The sequence below is a fragment of the Polyodon spathula genome, chromosome 7 (assembly GCF_017654505.1).
Source record: "Polyodon spathula isolate WHYD16114869_AA chromosome 7, ASM1765450v1, whole genome shotgun sequence".
In the NCBI taxonomy this organism is placed as follows: Eukaryota; Metazoa; Chordata; class Actinopteri; order Acipenseriformes; family Polyodontidae; genus Polyodon; species Polyodon spathula.
The window spans coordinates 30,767,139-30,786,255 of NC_054540.1; the positions used below are offsets into that span (position 1 = coordinate 30,767,139).

The 19,117-nt window shown below is 37.8% G+C and overlaps 1 protein-coding gene across 1 annotated transcript in view; it reads left to right on the forward strand.

Moving 5' to 3' along the window:
- Positions 1-8,774: 8,774 nt before the first annotated feature.
- Positions 8,775-19,117, forward strand: part of LOC121317831 (transcriptional enhancer factor TEF-3-like) — a 36,894-nt gene continuing 26,551 nt past the window's right edge. The window contains exons 1-2 of the mRNA XM_041253932.1: positions 8,775-8,787; positions 10,678-10,956. Coding sequence (XP_041109866.1) covers positions 8,775-8,787; positions 10,678-10,956 — 292 coding nt within the window. The remainder of the gene's footprint in view (positions 8,788-10,677; positions 10,957-19,117) is intronic.

The window sequence follows — 19,117 nt, forward strand, 5'->3', positions numbered from 1 at the left end:
CCTTACGCGCGCCCTTACGTAGACCCCTGACCCCCCCCCCCCCCTCTCTCTCTCTCTCTCTCTCTCTCTCGTCTCTCTCGCTCGCTCGCTTACACTTCGTTCCATACCAGTCACAATTCCTGGAATTCCAGCCTTCCCTCCTCTCTAAATTACACAAGAAAAGGGTACCAAAAACTACGCTATTCCTTTCAAAATCCACCCCCAAAATCCACCGGTGCTGCACTTCCCTTCCTTGCCAAGGATCCTCAACTCCATGCTCTTTAAAACTTCCAACAGGTGAGTTTCCTTGAAGTTATATTTTGATAGGTTTCATTTTTTGCGTTTATTTGTTATTTGTGCATTTGTTTGTTAATTTGTTTTATTTGTAATGAAGCATTTGTCCATTAAATTTAAAAACATATGTGTTATCATTGTCTGCCGTTCCTCATCTCCCAAAATTTTTAACAATCACAATTTTTTAACAATTTTATTTTTACATTTACCATTCTGGTGGTCGACTTCATATTTTTAATGAGGTACAAAAACACGCCACAAGTAGTCTATGAAACGTTAGTAGTAGTAGTAATAATAATAATAATAATAATAATAATAATAATAATAATAATAATAATAATAATAATAAATGTTTTTAATGTCTGTTTGCTTGAAGCAACTTTGTTTCTTGTTTTTACTTTAAAGCCAGCTGTGACATCTTACAAGATTTGGGAACTGAAAAGAAAGCAAGAAAATACCTCATGACAAAATAAAAAGCATCACCTGGCTTTTTTAAATCGCCAAAGTATAATTAAACAATTCTTCAGAAGGTGGGTACTTGAAATATACAAGGGCTTTATCATAATTATTATTATTGTTATTTCTTCATATTTGTATTAGCCTATAGTAAACTGAAAGTGCCAGTGTTTACATGGATAGTAGCAGCAGAAATTATTAATATACATTCTGTCTCTATTCTATTCCATTTGCTACCAAGTCGTTAGTTGACATTGAATCAACTAAACCAACATGCTGTACTTCTCGGTCTCTTCTATATATTTTTTATAGGACACTATTTCACCTGTTGCTACTCACCTGCCTTTGTCTAATTCGTCGACTGATAGAGCTAAACTGTTTGTAATAATAATAATAATAATAATAATAATAATAATAATAATAATAATAAACCCCCTTGTTCAATCTAATAATGTAATTATTTATTAATCACATTGTAACCTTGAAACACAAATATAAACCTGCAGAGGGTGCATATCCCTGACAACTGCTATACAGTAATGTAGGCTACCAGGATCGATGTGACAAGTCTGCAATTGTTCCAATGGGAACATTCCTCATTACTGCTCCTTTTAAATCATTTAGAGAGCTTGGGGTAGAAATCTACACTAAGAATGGCCCATCGAACCCCTAAGGTCTTGAGAGCTAGTGTTTATATACAACAGTTAATCTGTTAAACAGTATTATATTGTCAGTACAAGCATCACATTTGAGACTGTACCCTCTAAAGTATCAATAATGTGTGCAATCTGACTTGAAGGCATCTGCCAACCTAACTATCAGCTTCTCTTGTTGGGCCAGTGAAGGCACTGACTGTCAACAGGAAGATGCAGCTTTTCTATGTGACAGCAGTGCTTTTCATTGTTTTTCTTTGTTTGTGATTTTGGTTAAGCACAACCCCCTATCAGAAACATTATGAATAAACTATGGAAATATATCAATTTGTTTTTACCTGAATGGGATGTGTAAACAGTCTGATCAGTTGATTTTATGGATAATTGATCTGCACCACAATTGCGTCACTGCAAGACTGAACCACTACAAGTGTCTAGTCTTTAGGAGCATGGCTATGTTGTAATTGCCTCCAAAACACAAATCAATGTCTAACATGGGGCTGTCCAAGGGCTGCCCAACAGATGGCTCTTGAACCTTACGGGCTCTTTTTGTTTAGATGTGACAGCTGGACAATCTGTAGCTTTTGGTAAAAACAAGTCAAAAGTTACATTGCTAAAAATGCAATATGTCACAGGATAACAGGATTTGGAATCCCAGTGAAAATGAATAGCAGAGAGATTCCTCAATAATGTTTATTATTGACATAAAAAAAAAAACACATGAGGACAGAGGACACAGTTGGAACACGTGTTATCCTGTGGAACAACCGGAATTGATTCATGGAGATTTACTTAGTTATAGTGGGAAGAGTTGAGGCAGTGCCATGTAGATCAGTTTAAAATCAGATTATCATGTTTTTCAATTTTCAGACAGCCTGAAAAGTGAATTGACTGATTCTTTCTGGTATTGTCTAAAAATACTCTTTTAGAGTTGTGATTTGTTGAGGCATCTCAACCGTTCGGATCAAATAAGAAGACAGAATAGCAGTCACACTGTGTGATGTACTGTACATCTATTTCAACAAAATACAATAAACAACATGGTAAGAGGGGGCAAGTGAACAGAGAATAAGTAGTTTTCAATTAATTAGTTATCAATTAACATTTCAGAAACCCTAACGTAAACACACAGAGTAGAATTTTTATGAAATTTTAGGATTAAAAGAGGCCAGTGAGTCAACAGGGCCTGTCCCCTGCTAGCACACCATTAGCCAAGGGGCAGTATCTGATTGTTTCTTGAATTTCCCCAGAGTTCTGGCTGCTACCACATCCTCATCCTCTAAATTGTGCCACACATTTTTTATTTTCTAGGTGAGTTCATGCCCTGTGGTTCTTCCCTGTGTGTTGAGTGTGTAGAAGTGACTTGGGGTAACCTCAGTTGAAACCTTCCACCCTTATATGTCTTTAATTGACTGAAGATATTCAGTAAGGGCTAAGCAATGAAAACGTGTTGAATGGTATTCAGTAATCTATAATATCTTTGAGTGTTGTTTGAGTACAGATATAATACTTTGGGCTTTATGTTAACGAATGCAAAATTAAAGGTATTTGTTTCCAAAATAAACAAATCTATAGCTATTATACACACAATAGTACTTACATTTAAAAAGAATACAAGTAGCTTAATAAGTTCAATGACAAACTTTTCAACTAGAAATCTTTTTCAATGTCTGTATTTCTCAATATAAATCTCAGGACATTTATTTATCTTCTTCTTCTTACTGCGTTGTAGCTAGTTTCATACCATTAAGTTATGTTTTATTCTTACTGCGTGTTTGCAAGCCAGAAGCCAGAGGTGAGGATTCTTGAAATATATTGTGCACCAGAGGTTCATTAATGTGTTATTTATTAAAATAATCACAGCAGTACAGTAACATTATCACAGTGAATCATTTCTATATAATTTCTATCATAGTCACTTGCAGTGTCACCTTATGGTTATGGTTGGAAAAGAACATTTTTAGTATTAATAAAATGATCTAAGCAGAAGCAACAATAGACTTAATAGAGAACACGTGTAATAGGATATTAGATGGTTAGGAAATCAAAACTAAAAATGAAGATAATGTAAAGTATCCCATTCTGTTGGATTAAAATGTTTCTTTTTTGTGTTGTGTGGGGAACACAACATTTAATTAAGTGGAGAAAGAGAGAAAAGAGCTAACTGAAGAGAGAAAATGTTTTGTGACAGTTCAGGGGATGTTCTTGATGCCGGGAATGTCCTGGCTGTGTGGTTGTGCGACAGAAAGCAGAAAGACAATGTGCTCCATTGCTGCAACAGGTGGAATGAGGCTGTGATTGGAGTGCATAGAGACAGCTGCCAGATTGTTTTAGGACTCTTGACAGCAAGAGGGAAAATATGTAACTGTTCATATCACTCAATATTTCCTGTTCCCTCTCTAACTACTGTACAATACGGCACAGGTGCAATTTTCTGAAAGTCTCAATATTCTTGGGTACGTCACACTTACCACACACTTGGCCCTATTTTGAAGCCAGTCCCAAGGATAGGGTTAAAATAGTCTGAGAGGAGATAAAGCCCTGGCCTTCATTATTGAAAATTGATTTATGATTACACAGAATTAGGAGTGATCGAATGCATGAATTTAGTTTGGCCCGTTTCATTTCTCATTTTTAAAGCAAGCTGTGGGTCAAAAAAGGCTTCATTGACACTTATCCTTTGCTTGTTTTTTATTATTTCTTCTTTGCACCTTCATCCCTTAGAAACGTAAGCTTGATCTCAGCCTAACAGACAGATCTCTTTTCTAATTGTCTGTGATTGGCAGGTGGCCAAAGCCACCTGTGGGCTGCGTTACAGATACCAACATGGCTACAGCAACTGATGCACTCTGTGAACTGAAAATATGTTTCAGATGTTCGGTTTTTGCAAGGTGCAGAGATAGCTGCACACAGCAGTTTTGTGTTTTATACGACACAGCCCTGGATTCACCAGGACTGAGTGCGAGATTCTGGTTGGAGCACAATCTATTGAATCAACTAACCACACCTACACTACAGCTATATGCATGACAAAAATGTATGAGTAGCACCAGCAGTGTGGTCAGTATGTGTTGAGATAGCTAGATTGGCATTCAAGCCCAAAAGAAGTGCAGGATAGGTTTTTTCCATCTATATATAGTTAGTATGGGTGCAGCTGCTCTCTTTACAGACAATTTGACAAATCACAAAAATGCTGACAGTAATAGAAATGCAGTCATACCGTTTGACAAGCGCTTCGGCAGTCTTGTGTGGTGTGAAAGACATTGGCAGAGACTTCTCATCGAGCTCTTTCTCAAGTTTTTTTTGATAAGTTTCTTCTTGGTACTAGTGTGGTGAATGTGACTTTAGTGTGAGGTCATGGTGATACAGATGCCACACTGAAAAGTTGTAACCACAAGATGACAGAGGAGCTTAAGCCAAAACCATTGTACTGCACACAGGAAAACCACATTGTTATGTGAGTGTGGCATGGGAAACTATGAGAGGTGGCACTTTAGCAAGTGTTTTTGGCTGGTTAGTACAGTCAGTAAACAGGTTCAGAAACTCACACCTCCCAGTTTACACCCAGTCTATAGCTTGTGTGATGTGGTTGTGTTCAGGCAGTTTTTGGGTTGCAGTTCAGCCACTGTGTGGGTTCTTTACTTGAGTACCAACTGGGCTCTAGTTTGCTTAACCACAACGACTGGAAACACCTGCTAGAAGATTAGTGAGATGAGATACATCTGGGTGAGTCATTTCATTCAAATCTGTCTTAAAGGGAAACTGCTTTCAAAAAGGGGCAGAGTAATAAAATATATTGCTGTTTTTAAATCATCCGAGAGTTACATGAATGTTCTCGTAGGACTGTGCCCTCACTACAGTAATTGATCTTTTTGATTGGTTCGTCTGTCCAGCACTCTTCTCATATCTTCCCAAGGTGTAGACAGGGCTGTGTACAGGTTCATGAATATTCAAGACAAGCCCCAAGATCAAAGATGGCTAAACCATGGCTTGTAAGCCGCATGCGGCTCCTGGGCAGTGCAAGTGCAGCTCCCAGTGAAATGCTGGGTGACGCACACTTTGTGGCTCGAATGAACTGAAGAAAGAATAAAACAAAAACAAAATTGAAAAGAGGGAAAAAGTAAAAATAAACACCACAAGTTTATTATTTTTGTTCTCTGAATTCATGTTTATTATTCTTTCTTCTCTCCCGTTCTCTCTCTTCTGTGTCTTTGAGCCTGCATGTTCACTCCAAGGACATTTCTTCACTTGATGACTTTCAGCACTACCTCGAGTGAAAGCCAGGGTGCAGTTGAAAGTGAATTTCATAATTTTGAATTAAGTACCCGTTTGTTTCTTGGTGAAAACGACATAGACTAAACCCTCCATGAGTAATTAAATGAGGTTTAGGCTTTAGCCAGAATGGGAGGAAGAGTTTGTTTTCACTGAAAACAGTGGTAAACTTGTGTCTCATCTGCAACAAATCACTTACACACTGTAGTCTGTACAAGGCAACCTCAAACGTCATTATGAAACAAATCACAACACATTTTCATCTGAATATCCTCCTGGATCAGACTTGAGGAGAAACAAGCTGGCCTCTTTAAAAGCACGCCTCAGCAGTCAGCAGATGCTCCTTTCAGCATTCAGTAAATAATTTGATTAAACAACAAAGCAAGTTTTGTATAGCGTGGAGTATCGCTCGTGCCAAACGTCCTCATTCAGATGAATGAATCTTTTTATAAAATTGGAGTGTGGGCGCTAGACTAGATAATGCATGTTTAAATGTTCTATTGCAGGTCTAAAATGAATATTATATTTACATAGCTTACGTCTCGTCTTGAGCAGGTACTGTAATCCCTTTCAAAATACAGTGCATTTGTCATCAACAAAGCTTTCAAAAATATTTAATACATGCAGCAGTCATAAAAAAAGCTTCCTTTTTTTTAAACCCAGCATTCAGATCTTCAAGGGAAGAGCTTGTCAAAAAGAAACCTTACAAAAATATGTGATTTGTTGCGGTGTTTTTGGTGAAATTAGGTCAGTTACCGTATTTTGCTTCATAGTAACTGAATATATTTTATTTAAAGTGTGTAATACATACAGTGTAAACAGAAATAATGGAAACACACCACAGTGTTACATTTAAAGTTTAGTACACGGTAGATCTACAGTACAATACAAATGTGGTATGCAGATCATAGGGTCGGGAAGTTTGGCCATCCCTGCCCTAGATAGAAACTGATAGATACCATGTGAGAATTCAGCTGCCTCTATAAATGTTTACAGACCACGTGTTTTGAATTAGCCTTTCCTCTTGGTACTCAACTTATTTATTTGATTATATTAATCACGTTCCATTACAGGTATTGTCCAGTAAATATTAAAAGTGTAACTTCCACTGTAATACCCTCTGGCAATATCAATGATACAGACCACACATTTGGTTTACAACTGTATTTTATGATTCTCTTGATTGTAACGTCCAGAAAAAAATTGTTAATGATGCATAACTTTTTTTCCACTTTACAATCCCTAATTTTTTCATTTCCATTAGAAATGCCTCTTTGCTGTGTTTCTGTTCACAGACACCCCATTCTGATTCCCTTTGGTAGTTCAGCACTGATGGCTATCCCCAGTTACGTTCAAATAGTGTATTCAACAAAAGAATCAGATTACCTTGAAAAACTTGATTTAAGTGGCCGATCTTTTACCTGACAAATCATTTTTAAAAACCCATAAATCACATTCAATTCTTACTGTGTATTTTTCTTGATATTACTAGATTTTGTTGACCAGTATATTTCAGCTATAACATGCTGTAAATATTGGATCTCTTTTGTTCTTTAGCTATGTTTGGCCTCTTTAGATTTATGTCTGGTATCTGATCTATGTCATAAACCAGGTCTTTGTGATTCATTCCAGTAAGCCTGATCACCTGGAGTTAAAAACTGCTGTTTTAAAGCTATCGCTGTCTTGAAGTAACACAATTAAAAACCCATCACCAAAAATAAGACATGGCTGCTTCACGTTTAATATGACAGGGTACACCCCGCCCCTCTGCGTGTATTATTTTGTATTTGTGTTGTGTTATTATTATTTAAATGTTTGATTTGTTTTTTTTAAAAAGACTGTGTTTTGTTATTGTTGTTTTGCAGCATGGATGTGGTTAAAATTCCCCGTCAATGCTAAACATGTGCAGAATGTGACTGTCTCCAGGATTGATTAAGTAATTGCTAATCTGGAGACGATCATCGGTATAACAACCTGCAGCTTTGGCTGAACGAGGTTTGTGCGTTCAGGGAGAAAGAACGGGAGACGGAGAGAACTGAGAAATTCAGAAATAAGCTACTGCTACTCATGCTGGCTTTAAACCAGTACGTTACTTGTTTGTTCACTGTTCTGTGGTTTGCCACCGTGTCGTTTTTGTTTTGGAAAGTGTTTTGTTTTGTTTAAACCTTTTGTTTTATAATTAAAACGCACATCAGCGCTTCCATACCCCAGTATTGGTGTCTGTGTACTTCCTTGTCTGACGTCACCCACAAGCCTGTCCGTGAGAGAGCCATAAACCCACACTAGAATGGATGAAATGTGTGTCTATATAGAATTGCTTCATGACTCACACTGTTCTGTTAACAAGATTCACTTCATTTTCCCAGAAAGGGGTTGTATGTGTTTTTAATTAAAGACACATCAAATGTTAACATGAGAGTTTGATATTGTTGCTGCTGAATGGTTTCCTTAAAAAATGACTCTGGTATACATGCTAAATGCATGCATAGTAAAGCATTGTGCAAGCATGGTAAGGCACAGACATGAAGGGTAAAGCACAAATATGTAGGAAAAAAAGGAATATGGCTAGCCATGATACAACATGTTAAATGTGTAATATAAGCGTGAGCAAAACATGGAAATGCTAATTTATCTTGCAAATGTAGTGTGTTGGAGCTGTGTTTTTTGATTGAGCCCATCTATAGTTCAATTGTACTCAGTAGCATCTGCAGTATGAAAACAGTGGGTTGAATTTAATGATAGCACTCCATGCCACATGTAGAATTTCAGATGTGTCAACATAGTAAAATCTAATAAATAATTCAGTAGAATAACATAATTTCATTATTAGAAAAAGATTCAAACAGCCAATCAGCTTCCAGATGTAGCGGGATTCTATTTTGCAAAGATGCCCGCTGGAACGCTGAAGTGCTTAACTGTGAATTATATTTTAACATCAATCCGCGCACAAATACCAGCTTTTTATGTGGTAGGTAACCTTGACTCTCCTTCAGCTCGGGAAGCATAATTCCAGTCGCGAACATCTACCACACGGTAGAGCCCGCATCGATTGCCTCTATCACTTAAATAATTCCTGCTACACTGAGTGCATATTAATAATATTGCATTCTGCACACTGTCATGTGGAGTGCAGGTGAGTCTTGTGACCATGGTCTGAATATTGGTTGCCCCAATTTGAAAATCAGGATTGGTCATAAAGAAGCGTTACAGTGGCTTTTGTGCTTCCAAGAGGAGGAATATTGGTCAGACACACTTTTGTGTTACAGTGACCCCTACCGGTCAGTCGTCCAACAAGTCCAGGTAGCTTGGTCCTGACTTGGTAATTTCCGCTGTTTAAGTTCACTGGAGCAGAGGACGTCTGTTGTTCTTCTGTACTCCTTGCAGCCGTTGCATTCAAATTGGACATTTCAAAATGGGGCAAATCAAGGGGCCAAAAAAATAAATAAACAATTGTTAAATAATAAATTATTGTGGTGGATATTCTTTCATTGTTGCTTTGTGAGTTTTGAGTTTTTATTTTTATTTTTTTTTACATTTTAGTGAACGTTTCCTTGAACTCTGGTTTTGCTAGCTCTTTTGAAATCATCTTACTTTTTCACTGTAAGCTTTTCCTGCTGTGTGTTGGAGCCTAGATGGACACTGCGATACTTACACCATATTTTATGGCAAGCTCTGCACAAACATAATCTTCCAAATGTTAATGAGCCTATTCATGGACCTTGTTTTTCACAAAATATGAAATAAGAAGTAGCACAGCCTTTAGCCACACAATTGTTCCAGTCACCACTGAGGAAAATGTTAATTATTAACAATTGCTGCTGACTAACTCACTGCCTTTAAAGTATTTCCCTGTCATTGCCTCACTGCTTCAGCACAGAACAGTAAGAACCAAGCTGAACTGGATTTGACCTGATCAGAGAGCAAGAAGGAAAGTCCCTTTTTAAAAGTGCAGTGTCCCACAAGAATGATTATTATCAATCATGAAAAATTACCCAGGGTTTGTCAAAACTGCATACATCTTATCATGGGCGCAGATGTCACCCTATGCATAGAACATGGGGTGTAAATCTGAAGTTAAAAAAACACCACCTTTTTATGTTAAAAGTAGTTTCTGAGTACAAGCTTCATTTGTGTGATTTATACTGTTAATATGGTGTGTGTTAATATGTCGCATTGTATAATGTGAATACTGCACAAGATGACATTTCTCAAATAATCAGAGACACACATGACATGTTACCTGATACACTAAAGAAGTTTAGTTGAGTATTACAGCTTTTTTTTTTAACTATAGGTTTAGTAGTCACCAATTGATTTTTACCCTGTTTTTCTCCCAATTTGAAATAGCCAATTGTATTATTTTAGGCTCAGCTCGCCGCTGCAACCCCCGCGGTGACTCGGGTGTGGCAAAGACAAACACATGCTGTCCTCCGAAACGTGTGCCATCAGCCGGCTGCTTCTTTTCACTCTGCAGGCCCGCCATGCAGTCACCTCAGAGCTACAGCGTCGGAGGACAACGCAGCTCTGGGCAGCTTACAGGCAAGCCCGTAGGAGCCTGGCCAGTCTACAAAGGTCGCTGGTGTGCGGCGAGCCGAGCACACCCTGGCAGACCTAAGGCATCACCACCCGGGCGATGCTCGGCCAATTGTGCGCCGCCCCCTGGGAGGGCTCATTCACGGTCGTCAGTGGAATAGCCTGACTGGAACCAGTAACCTCCAGGCTATAGTGTGCGTCCTGCACTCCACGCGGAGCGCCTTTACTGGATCCTCCACTTGGGAGCCCCCTGAGTATTATAGCTTCTTAAATAATATATGATGACGAGTTGTTTTTTTGATGAATAAAATAAAGTTTGTTTACACAAAGAGAAGCCAACAGAAGTCTTTAACAATTTAATTAATATCAACATCAGTCTTGAAATCATGTGAGTAGGGCCTGACATGCAGTATTTCAGTATTTATCATGAATGTCCTTGATATGTTTCAAAGCTTTCTACTGATAGTGCTCCCCTTTGTTGTCTCCCCAGGGCTCTTATCCTGCCCCCACCCCCCCACCCCGCCCCCCACCCCCAGACTGTCCCCCCCAAGCGGCACCACGTCGGCAGACTGGGTCCCAGCAAACTCCCCTGGGGGGAGCAGCGAGGCACTGAGTGAGCCACTGAGCGAGCCGCTCGACAAGCCCCTAGAGAACGATGCAGAGGGAGTCTGGAGCCCCGACATTGAGCAGAGCTTCCATGAGGCGCTTTCCATCTACCCACCCTGCGGACGACGCAAGATCATCCTTTCCGACGAGGGCAAGATGTACGGTAGGTATCAGTAGGACCACTAAACTGTTGCAAATATTTATATACTTTTAAATACATTTATTATTTGATATTTGTACTTAATATGTTACATTTATGCATTACGATAATATTTTCCTAGGAAATTTTAATTAAAAAGTTAAACTGTAGGGCCTCATTTATGAAAGTGCGCTAAACTTTATGGTGTGCAATAATTGCAATTACTTTGCATGTTAATGATTTCCATATTTACTATTGCAATTGTATTCATTATCGTGCAAAATAGTGGGCATATTATGATGCACACTGATTTTATGTGCCATACTATGGTAATTAGAATGAATATTTGATTGGTATGGTAATGCATGATAATTTCTGCATCCAGCTCAGAATAATGAGATGAGCTGTATTCACATGGTATTTACTAAAGGAAGTTAATTTTAGTGCATGCATTAAACTGATCATTTATTAGTGTGTCTGGAGACCAGGGTTTAACCACTGATAGGTGCTCAGTTTTTCTGGCCTGAAAACTAGTGATGTGTAGTCGATTACTTTTTACTGACTCGATTTGTTTGATTCATTCAAACAACAGATTTGTTTGTTTGATTCACCGATTCACCACCCCGAAATAAATACATCTTGCTGAATTACTTGTTTATGAAAGTTTGTTTGAATGAAATAATCTGGCAGCAAGGGTCATTTAAGTTAAGACCGTAAAACAAATTGTATGTAGGTCAATTTCCTCAAATATACTACTCAAAACACATTATCCGCACTGCATGATTCCTCAGTATCAGTAAGTATGCAGGCATGGCTTCAGTGAATTAATCAACATATTTCTTAATGTATTTTATAGCACAGAAATAGGCAGATATATAACTAGAAGCAGCTTTCCAAGAACACTGACAAAAAAAAAAACCCAAAACCAAAAAAGAAACCCTCAACATCACAAATGTAATATAATGGGAAATAGAAGAATATTTTATTTTAATGGGAGGCACAAACAGTAAAAAAAAAAAAAAAAAAAAAAAGACGTACATGCCAAGTCTCAAGATGGGAAAATGCTTAATGCATAATCTCCAAATTGATAATTGTAAGACAGTAGCTTTAAATAATAATACTACAAATACCAAATAACACAAAACATGAAGTATGCACAGGGGTGGGGAGTACCCCGTCACAGACCAATGTTCATTAGTTCATACTATTTAATACAACTGATATGTTAAAATTGTAAAACCACCATGATACAATGATATCAGTGGCTCTTACCATTGTGCTACCATTCACCCTTAATATAGAATCCTTGCATTACCATTGTAGTGCCATTGAAGAACATGTAATTCTTTTTTCTGGGTCAGTATGATAACTCGTGAGGCTGTGAAGTGTCAGGCAGGTGTGGGGGTCCTACAGTGCTCCCTGGATGATCGAAGGGTTAAGCCGGGGTGGAAAGTGGACACGGCTGTGACAGGAATGGCATGCTGGCAGAGCTGGAGCTCAAGAGTTCAAGGCACTTCGCATTGTAACACTACACCAGAATAGACATTTACCCTTTAAGTGTTTGGCAGAGGGAAACAAAGAAACGCTAGGGTACTTGCCATGTTTTTCTGCGGCCCACATGCACCTGTCCCTGCTGTGAGTCTTTTTAGCTCCCCATTCCACTGCTCCACAATCCTTGGACAACAGAGGAACCGTGATTAGCAATCTGCACATATCGTCTTATCTGCCCTGTATCACTTGCTGTTTCCCTAGGACCGACTTACATTTGTTCCATCGTGAAGTTTTAAGGACTATTGGAGAAATTTAAGAACTAAGAAAGTCTATTTTAATGATCTAAATCCCACAGGTAGATTCTGCCTAGTAGTTCCCCTCCTACTACAATACAGTTCAATGAAGGAGCAGAGCGTCACATTCATTCAAACTGAATGAGTGGAATATTTAATCCTTATGCATTCTGTTGCGTTTTGTGATAATGCAGTGCTGTAGTTTGCTAATTGATCAACTAGGGATTCTTAAGGGTAATGCTGTGGCATTCAGTGATGTTTACCTTTTCAGTTAGCTTAATGAAATAGCTTTAGGTACAATCATTGTCCAGTCTACACATTAAATCATAAGCGGCACAGCTAGTAAAAGCATGCCATTAAGGGCTTGTCGGGTCCAGTCTTGGTCACAGCAAGTTGCCAATCTTGGCTGGGGACAGCGCTCCACATGGGGTTTTGGGTTATTGAGTATCCTCCAATTTAATCACTGTGTCAGTAAAATTAATTTTGGGTGAGTGAAATGCAACATTAGGTTGAAGTCATGAGTATTTCCAATAAATACTGTACATACTTTAATGCTAACTTAGGAGGTATGCATTAACTACACCCTACATTTTAACTGTAATGTTACTGTCAACTACGGTAAAAAAAACTTGGTCTAACAATAAAAACGAAAAACATAATTATTCTGATTTGCTTTATTGATCACAAACAATATGGCTGTGAAGCAAAAAAAAACAGAACACTTTTTTTATTCCAAAGCTACAGATGGAATATACTTAACAAAAGGTCTGAATGCACATACTATAAATGTCTAAAGAAGCGATACTAATGTATCCCAGATTGATCGCCATGCCATAGCAATATAAAGCATCCGACTTTATCCGACACGGAATGTTGTTTTTATTATATAGATTTGCCTTCCAAAAACTTTGTTGACAGAATTCATAGGTTAGGTTGACGGTGGACTAAGACGGTGCAGAGAAATCCAGAATCCAGAATCAAGAATCCACTTACTTATTCACACGTCGCAAACATGCATTGCAAGTGAGTGGAATCACGCATACGTTTAAAAAAAATAAAGTTTTATTGAAAACCCGGATTTATTGGCCACATTGCTCCAACAGGTTAGAGAAATGGAGTGGAAACAGGCACAATCAGACTTTGCCCTGTGAAGTCATTTTGATACAATATTACCTTGAGTGTTTACACCTGCACAACCATTGGCAAAAAATGTGGGGAGTGACCTAAGCAATTTTGATAACGAGGAAGGATTTGCAATCCAAATGCACCTTCTCATCTTATCAAAGAGCAAATGCTATCACAACGCACAATAAAAAAGCATCACGTTCAGGAGACAATGTAGAGAAAGCTAAGTAATGTAGGTTAAAACATTGTATTATTTATTTGAATTATTATTTAGTTTAATTAAAAAATCTTTGTTCGTCAATTATATGACGAAAAAAAGTTATCCGCTTTGTTAAATAGTTGAATGTAGCGTATATGTGTATAGTGATGTTACATTTCACTGCAATATCGAAATTATATTCCTGATACAATATATTCGTGCTTCTCAGATTTACAGTACTGTTTTGTTGTCTTCTGAATTACAGATTTCATTTTGCAGATATTTCCATTGTGGATTTTGTGTATATGCATAAATATATCCCAAATATTATACGCAGATATAGACAGATATATTATAAATTGATTTTGCAAGGTATTACATACTTTGAAATATCCCAAATCATCAGGAAAATGAATGAATGTGAGATATATAAAAATGAACGTGTCTTTTCTAATAGCGTTAAAATGATGATACATCAGTGGATCTTTTGGTTTTCTGGAAATTTTAGCTAATTGAATACTACATTACTTTCTTAAATAGATACCATCACTGTTTTTTTTTTTTTTTCCCTGTTCAGATTATCTTTGTAGTTTTTACATACCTTTATCCAGCATTGACTGGCATCAGATTATAGTAGGCTGGGGTTTATAGAATTTATTTATCATGTTTGATGTGCTGTCACCCAGTACCAGACACAAATTATTCTGACTGTATTTCTTATGTTATACTTTACAAAAAATGTATTGCCCTTAATTTAAGAGATAAGGAACTTGCTAAAATAAATAAATACAAATGAAAATGTTAATATGAAATTAAGAAACCAGGTTAATAAGAAATTAAGAAACTAGTTTGGAAAGGTTTTTACTGATTAACAATGCAGCTTATGAAAAAATTGTTTTATTGGGGACGTGTCCTAAAAAGTGCCTTTTGAAAAGGGCTCAGACCTATCCAATTCATGTCGGGTTTAATATGCTCAGACGTTCCAAAAAATGTGGCATTAATATATAACTGCATTAACAAGCAACACAAAAAAACTGCCAAAATAACCTGGTGTTTATATTCCATGTTCACAAGAATGTATGCCTGTATCTGCAGGCTAGTAGCCTTGTACCATAGTTTGATAGACTGCAAATATGTGTCTGAGCCATTTTTGTATTGTTCTATTGAACTAATTAAGAAAGCCTGTTTTCAGTGATAGGTATTTGTAATTTTCCTGTGACAATTTTTGCCGGTTTTCTAATACAGTTATAGTTCTGTTCAGTTATAAATGCAGAGATGCCCGTGTGTTCAATAAGTAAATTAGACTGACTGTATATATGACTGTATAAGAGCTCTGATAGGGGTTCAGGTACAGCACAGAAATTCAGTAAGCATAATACATCAGCACTTTAACCAAAGGACTTAGAAATACATAGCAGCCTAAAGTGTGAACTTGTTCAGACTGTGAAAAATTATTTAGGGGAAATTAACAATCCTAGAGGAACAGCTTAGGCTTGGCGGCAGGGTCTGGTTTGCACACCTCTTGGTGATGTAATAGCACAAAGATTGCCTCATTTATCAATCAGAATGATTAGTGAAGCACATTTTCTATAATTACAAATAAATACCAACATGTTTGTGGTTTATACATCATGTCTGTATTATCAGGGTGTTTTAAACACTGTGAAAGTGTCGCATTTAAAGAGAAAACAATAGATTCTTACTGTAGTACCACATCTGAAAGTTTATCACTGTATATTTGCACAGTAATTTTGCAGTTTATCAATGCTTTTCCCATTGCTGTACTATGCATTTACCATAATTTACAGTAGTTTGCCATGTTTTTAATATGATTTACCATACGTCTCTGGGCTTTACCATACTTACCTATGCTTTACCATGTTTTCACTATTCTATGCTTTTACAGTGATATACTTTTATAAGGAACATACAACAGGTGTTTGTTATTTCTGGTCCTATCCCTGTATGTCTGTGTATGTATGAGTTAGAGCTTCCACTCCTGTGTCACCTTATCACAGCTCCCACCTGCACCACCCAGTCCCCTCCCTCTCTCCACAGGAAGAGCAGCAGATGCAGAGTTGAGTCAGCAGGATGGAATGTCTGGAATGTGGAGGAGAGGAGAGGACAGCCGCTGTGTTGAGAGGGCCAGTGAGAACTGCTGGAGGGAATGAGATTTATTACAGCCTGACTTTTCACTCACCCAGTCTGCAGAGGGGCTGGGGTAGGGGGTTCTTCCAGGATGACCTGCCTGCTTCCCAGTCATATCCATGTGCGGCTGTCCTTCCTAGGTTGGATTTAAGCAAAAAATACAGCAGGTGCATTACTTGCCTGTTCTATGGTGACATCCTATCACAATGCTGTATTTTCTTAATTGAATCCATCTATAAGACAGTATTTTGTTATCATAGAGGGCTAATGCACACACATTATAGATAAAAGGAAACAATTCTCTGCAGTTTGTATATTTTGCTAGGATCCGATATTTAGGATCAGTGTAATCAGATGGCTTCTGATTTTTTATTATGTAATCATAGTTGTGAAGCTGAAAATAACATTTTACGCAAGAAAAGTTCCATTAAAGTTTTTATGAATAACTTTTACAGAAAAGTATGATTGGGATACCACTGTGCTCTTGCAACACCCAGGTGACAAATAATTAATTTTATTTTGTGCATTATACTTTACTGGGGATCGCAAGTAGCTGTTATACCAGTGTATTTCCCTAAAGAAGCCCTAGCAGAACCATTAGCACATCACATCATTTCCAGTAATAGCAACACAATATTGAACAGTGGTCTTGATCATTAACACCCTGGTATCATACTGTATTGCAGTACATCACCATCTTGCTTTATGTATGTATGTATATAAAAAAGAGTGACATACAAAAGATGGTTGGAGGGACAGACAATCAACTCACTTTATGCACTCAGATCAGGATATACTCATTAAGTTGTGCTAAGTTTCATCATAACTGCACAAGTCGTTCACTAGATATACATCCAAATTATGATACACTCAATAACTTGAGCAGAAGAAGAAAGCAAAGTTTCATCACTTGACAAGCAGTTAAATGCAAAAGAAGTGGGATATGTGTACACATGGATATCCTGTACATATACAGACTTACATGGGGATATGCATGGGGAGAATAATGGAGTACCCTGTTACTTTTTAGCTGTGGAGAAGAAGCTTGATGGTTAAGCAGACCAAGGGTGGGGAGCTGCTGACAGGCATCCTTCACGATGATCCTTTCACATGATGGTCACAGTGAGCGGCATGTGTAACTGGAGTCCTGACAGGGGAACTAGCAAAAGATTTACAGCTGGTGTGAAGACATATTCTATAAACATTGACACACACACACACACACATGGCTGGAATACCTCTTTCAGTGGAAGAGCCATCGCCACTTAACAAGGAGATTATTGCCTGGGCTTGCATGGCGTCATGCAGTCTCTTCAACTGTTCTGACCAGTTGGTCATCAGTAAGGTAACTGAGATCCAGTCTCTCACCTTGAGGCAGTGATTCCCCTGGTATCTGTTTCTCATAGAGGGCTTACCAAAGAAAAAAAATGCCATGTATTATTACCCAGTAACTAATCCACTTAAAGTGATACTTTTCAGAAATAATTTCACAATTTCACAAATGTCCAATTTTGAAAGAAACAAGTTATTTCCTGTCATTAACCACCCAGCTGCTTCCACTATTGACTAACATGCTTTCTGCTAGTATGCCGAGGACATGCTTTGACCCAGAAGACACTGCTGAGGTGAAATGACCCAGGAATTACAGTATTACGATGAAAATAAGACATGGAAAGTGATCATTATTACTAAGAGTAGCTGTTATTTACTTCATGCTGATATTGGACTTGCTAGGATAACATGAGATGGTAGTGGTGGGGACCAGCCCAGATGTAGATTCAATGCCACGTCTGCACACATTGAAGTAAGATACGAGCCTCCAGTGATTTTCCTCTGCCAGGTAACGTGGATTTCCTATGAAGTGTAATGCTGGTTCCAGGGACCAATTTGCAGCTTTTCTGCTGCATCAGCACACACAACGCCAGCGATGCTGACTCCAGTGATCAACCAAACTGTGGCACCCCTATTGCCTCAGGATGGAAGCCATCTGGAATGGGCTGGGTGGGGCACTTCATAGGGTCATCAGATGGGCACCTCCTGTCTTCTGTGTTTCATCGATTAGCCCACTACACCTCAGGAAGGTTTGACAGTTATGGTGGTATCCCTGTATCATCCCCATCCATCCCCCCACCCCACCCAACCCAGCCCAGTTTACTTACCTTAGCCATCCATTCCTTTTCATTGATGATAACTTCCTCCATCGCTTACTTTAGCTATCCATTCATTTTCATTGATGATAACTTCCTCCATTGCTTACCTTAGCCATCCATTCATTTTCATTGATGTTACCTTTCTCTGTCAGTTACTGTAGCTGTCTATTTTTTTTCTTTTAGTTCTACCAGGAGAATAAGGCATGCTGTTTTTCAGATAATGTGAGCACTCATTTTCTAAGAAGGAGATTAACAATCTACAATTATTCATTAACATGTTGTTTTCATTATCATGTTTGCAACTTTTTGCTACCATGGAACTTTGTTTACCTTCTTCAACAACTAACGTGTACTTAATTCAAATATGTGCCACACACTACTTTGATGGTTTTAGATTGATTATTTAAATTGCTCTAATATATTACTATTTTATAAACAATGTCTATCATTTAGATGTACATGTACATTGAAAAAGGGATTTGACTTATTGCTACTATAATGAATGATGAGGAACAAAAACAAAGGCAGACATAGAATCTTCACACAAAGAATATATTTTATGACAATACCAAATGAAGAGATAAAACAGGGTCAGATTAATAAAAAAAAAAGATCATGCACACAAACATACTTTTTATTTTGCACAGAAGACACTGCTATTTATTCACACATCCATCCAAAATGCAGTCTAGGGAAAATACCCTTTAAGCTTCGATTGCAGGGCCTATTGGACTACAAAGCTACACTTAATATAATTTTCCTTGGAAACTTAGTTGTAT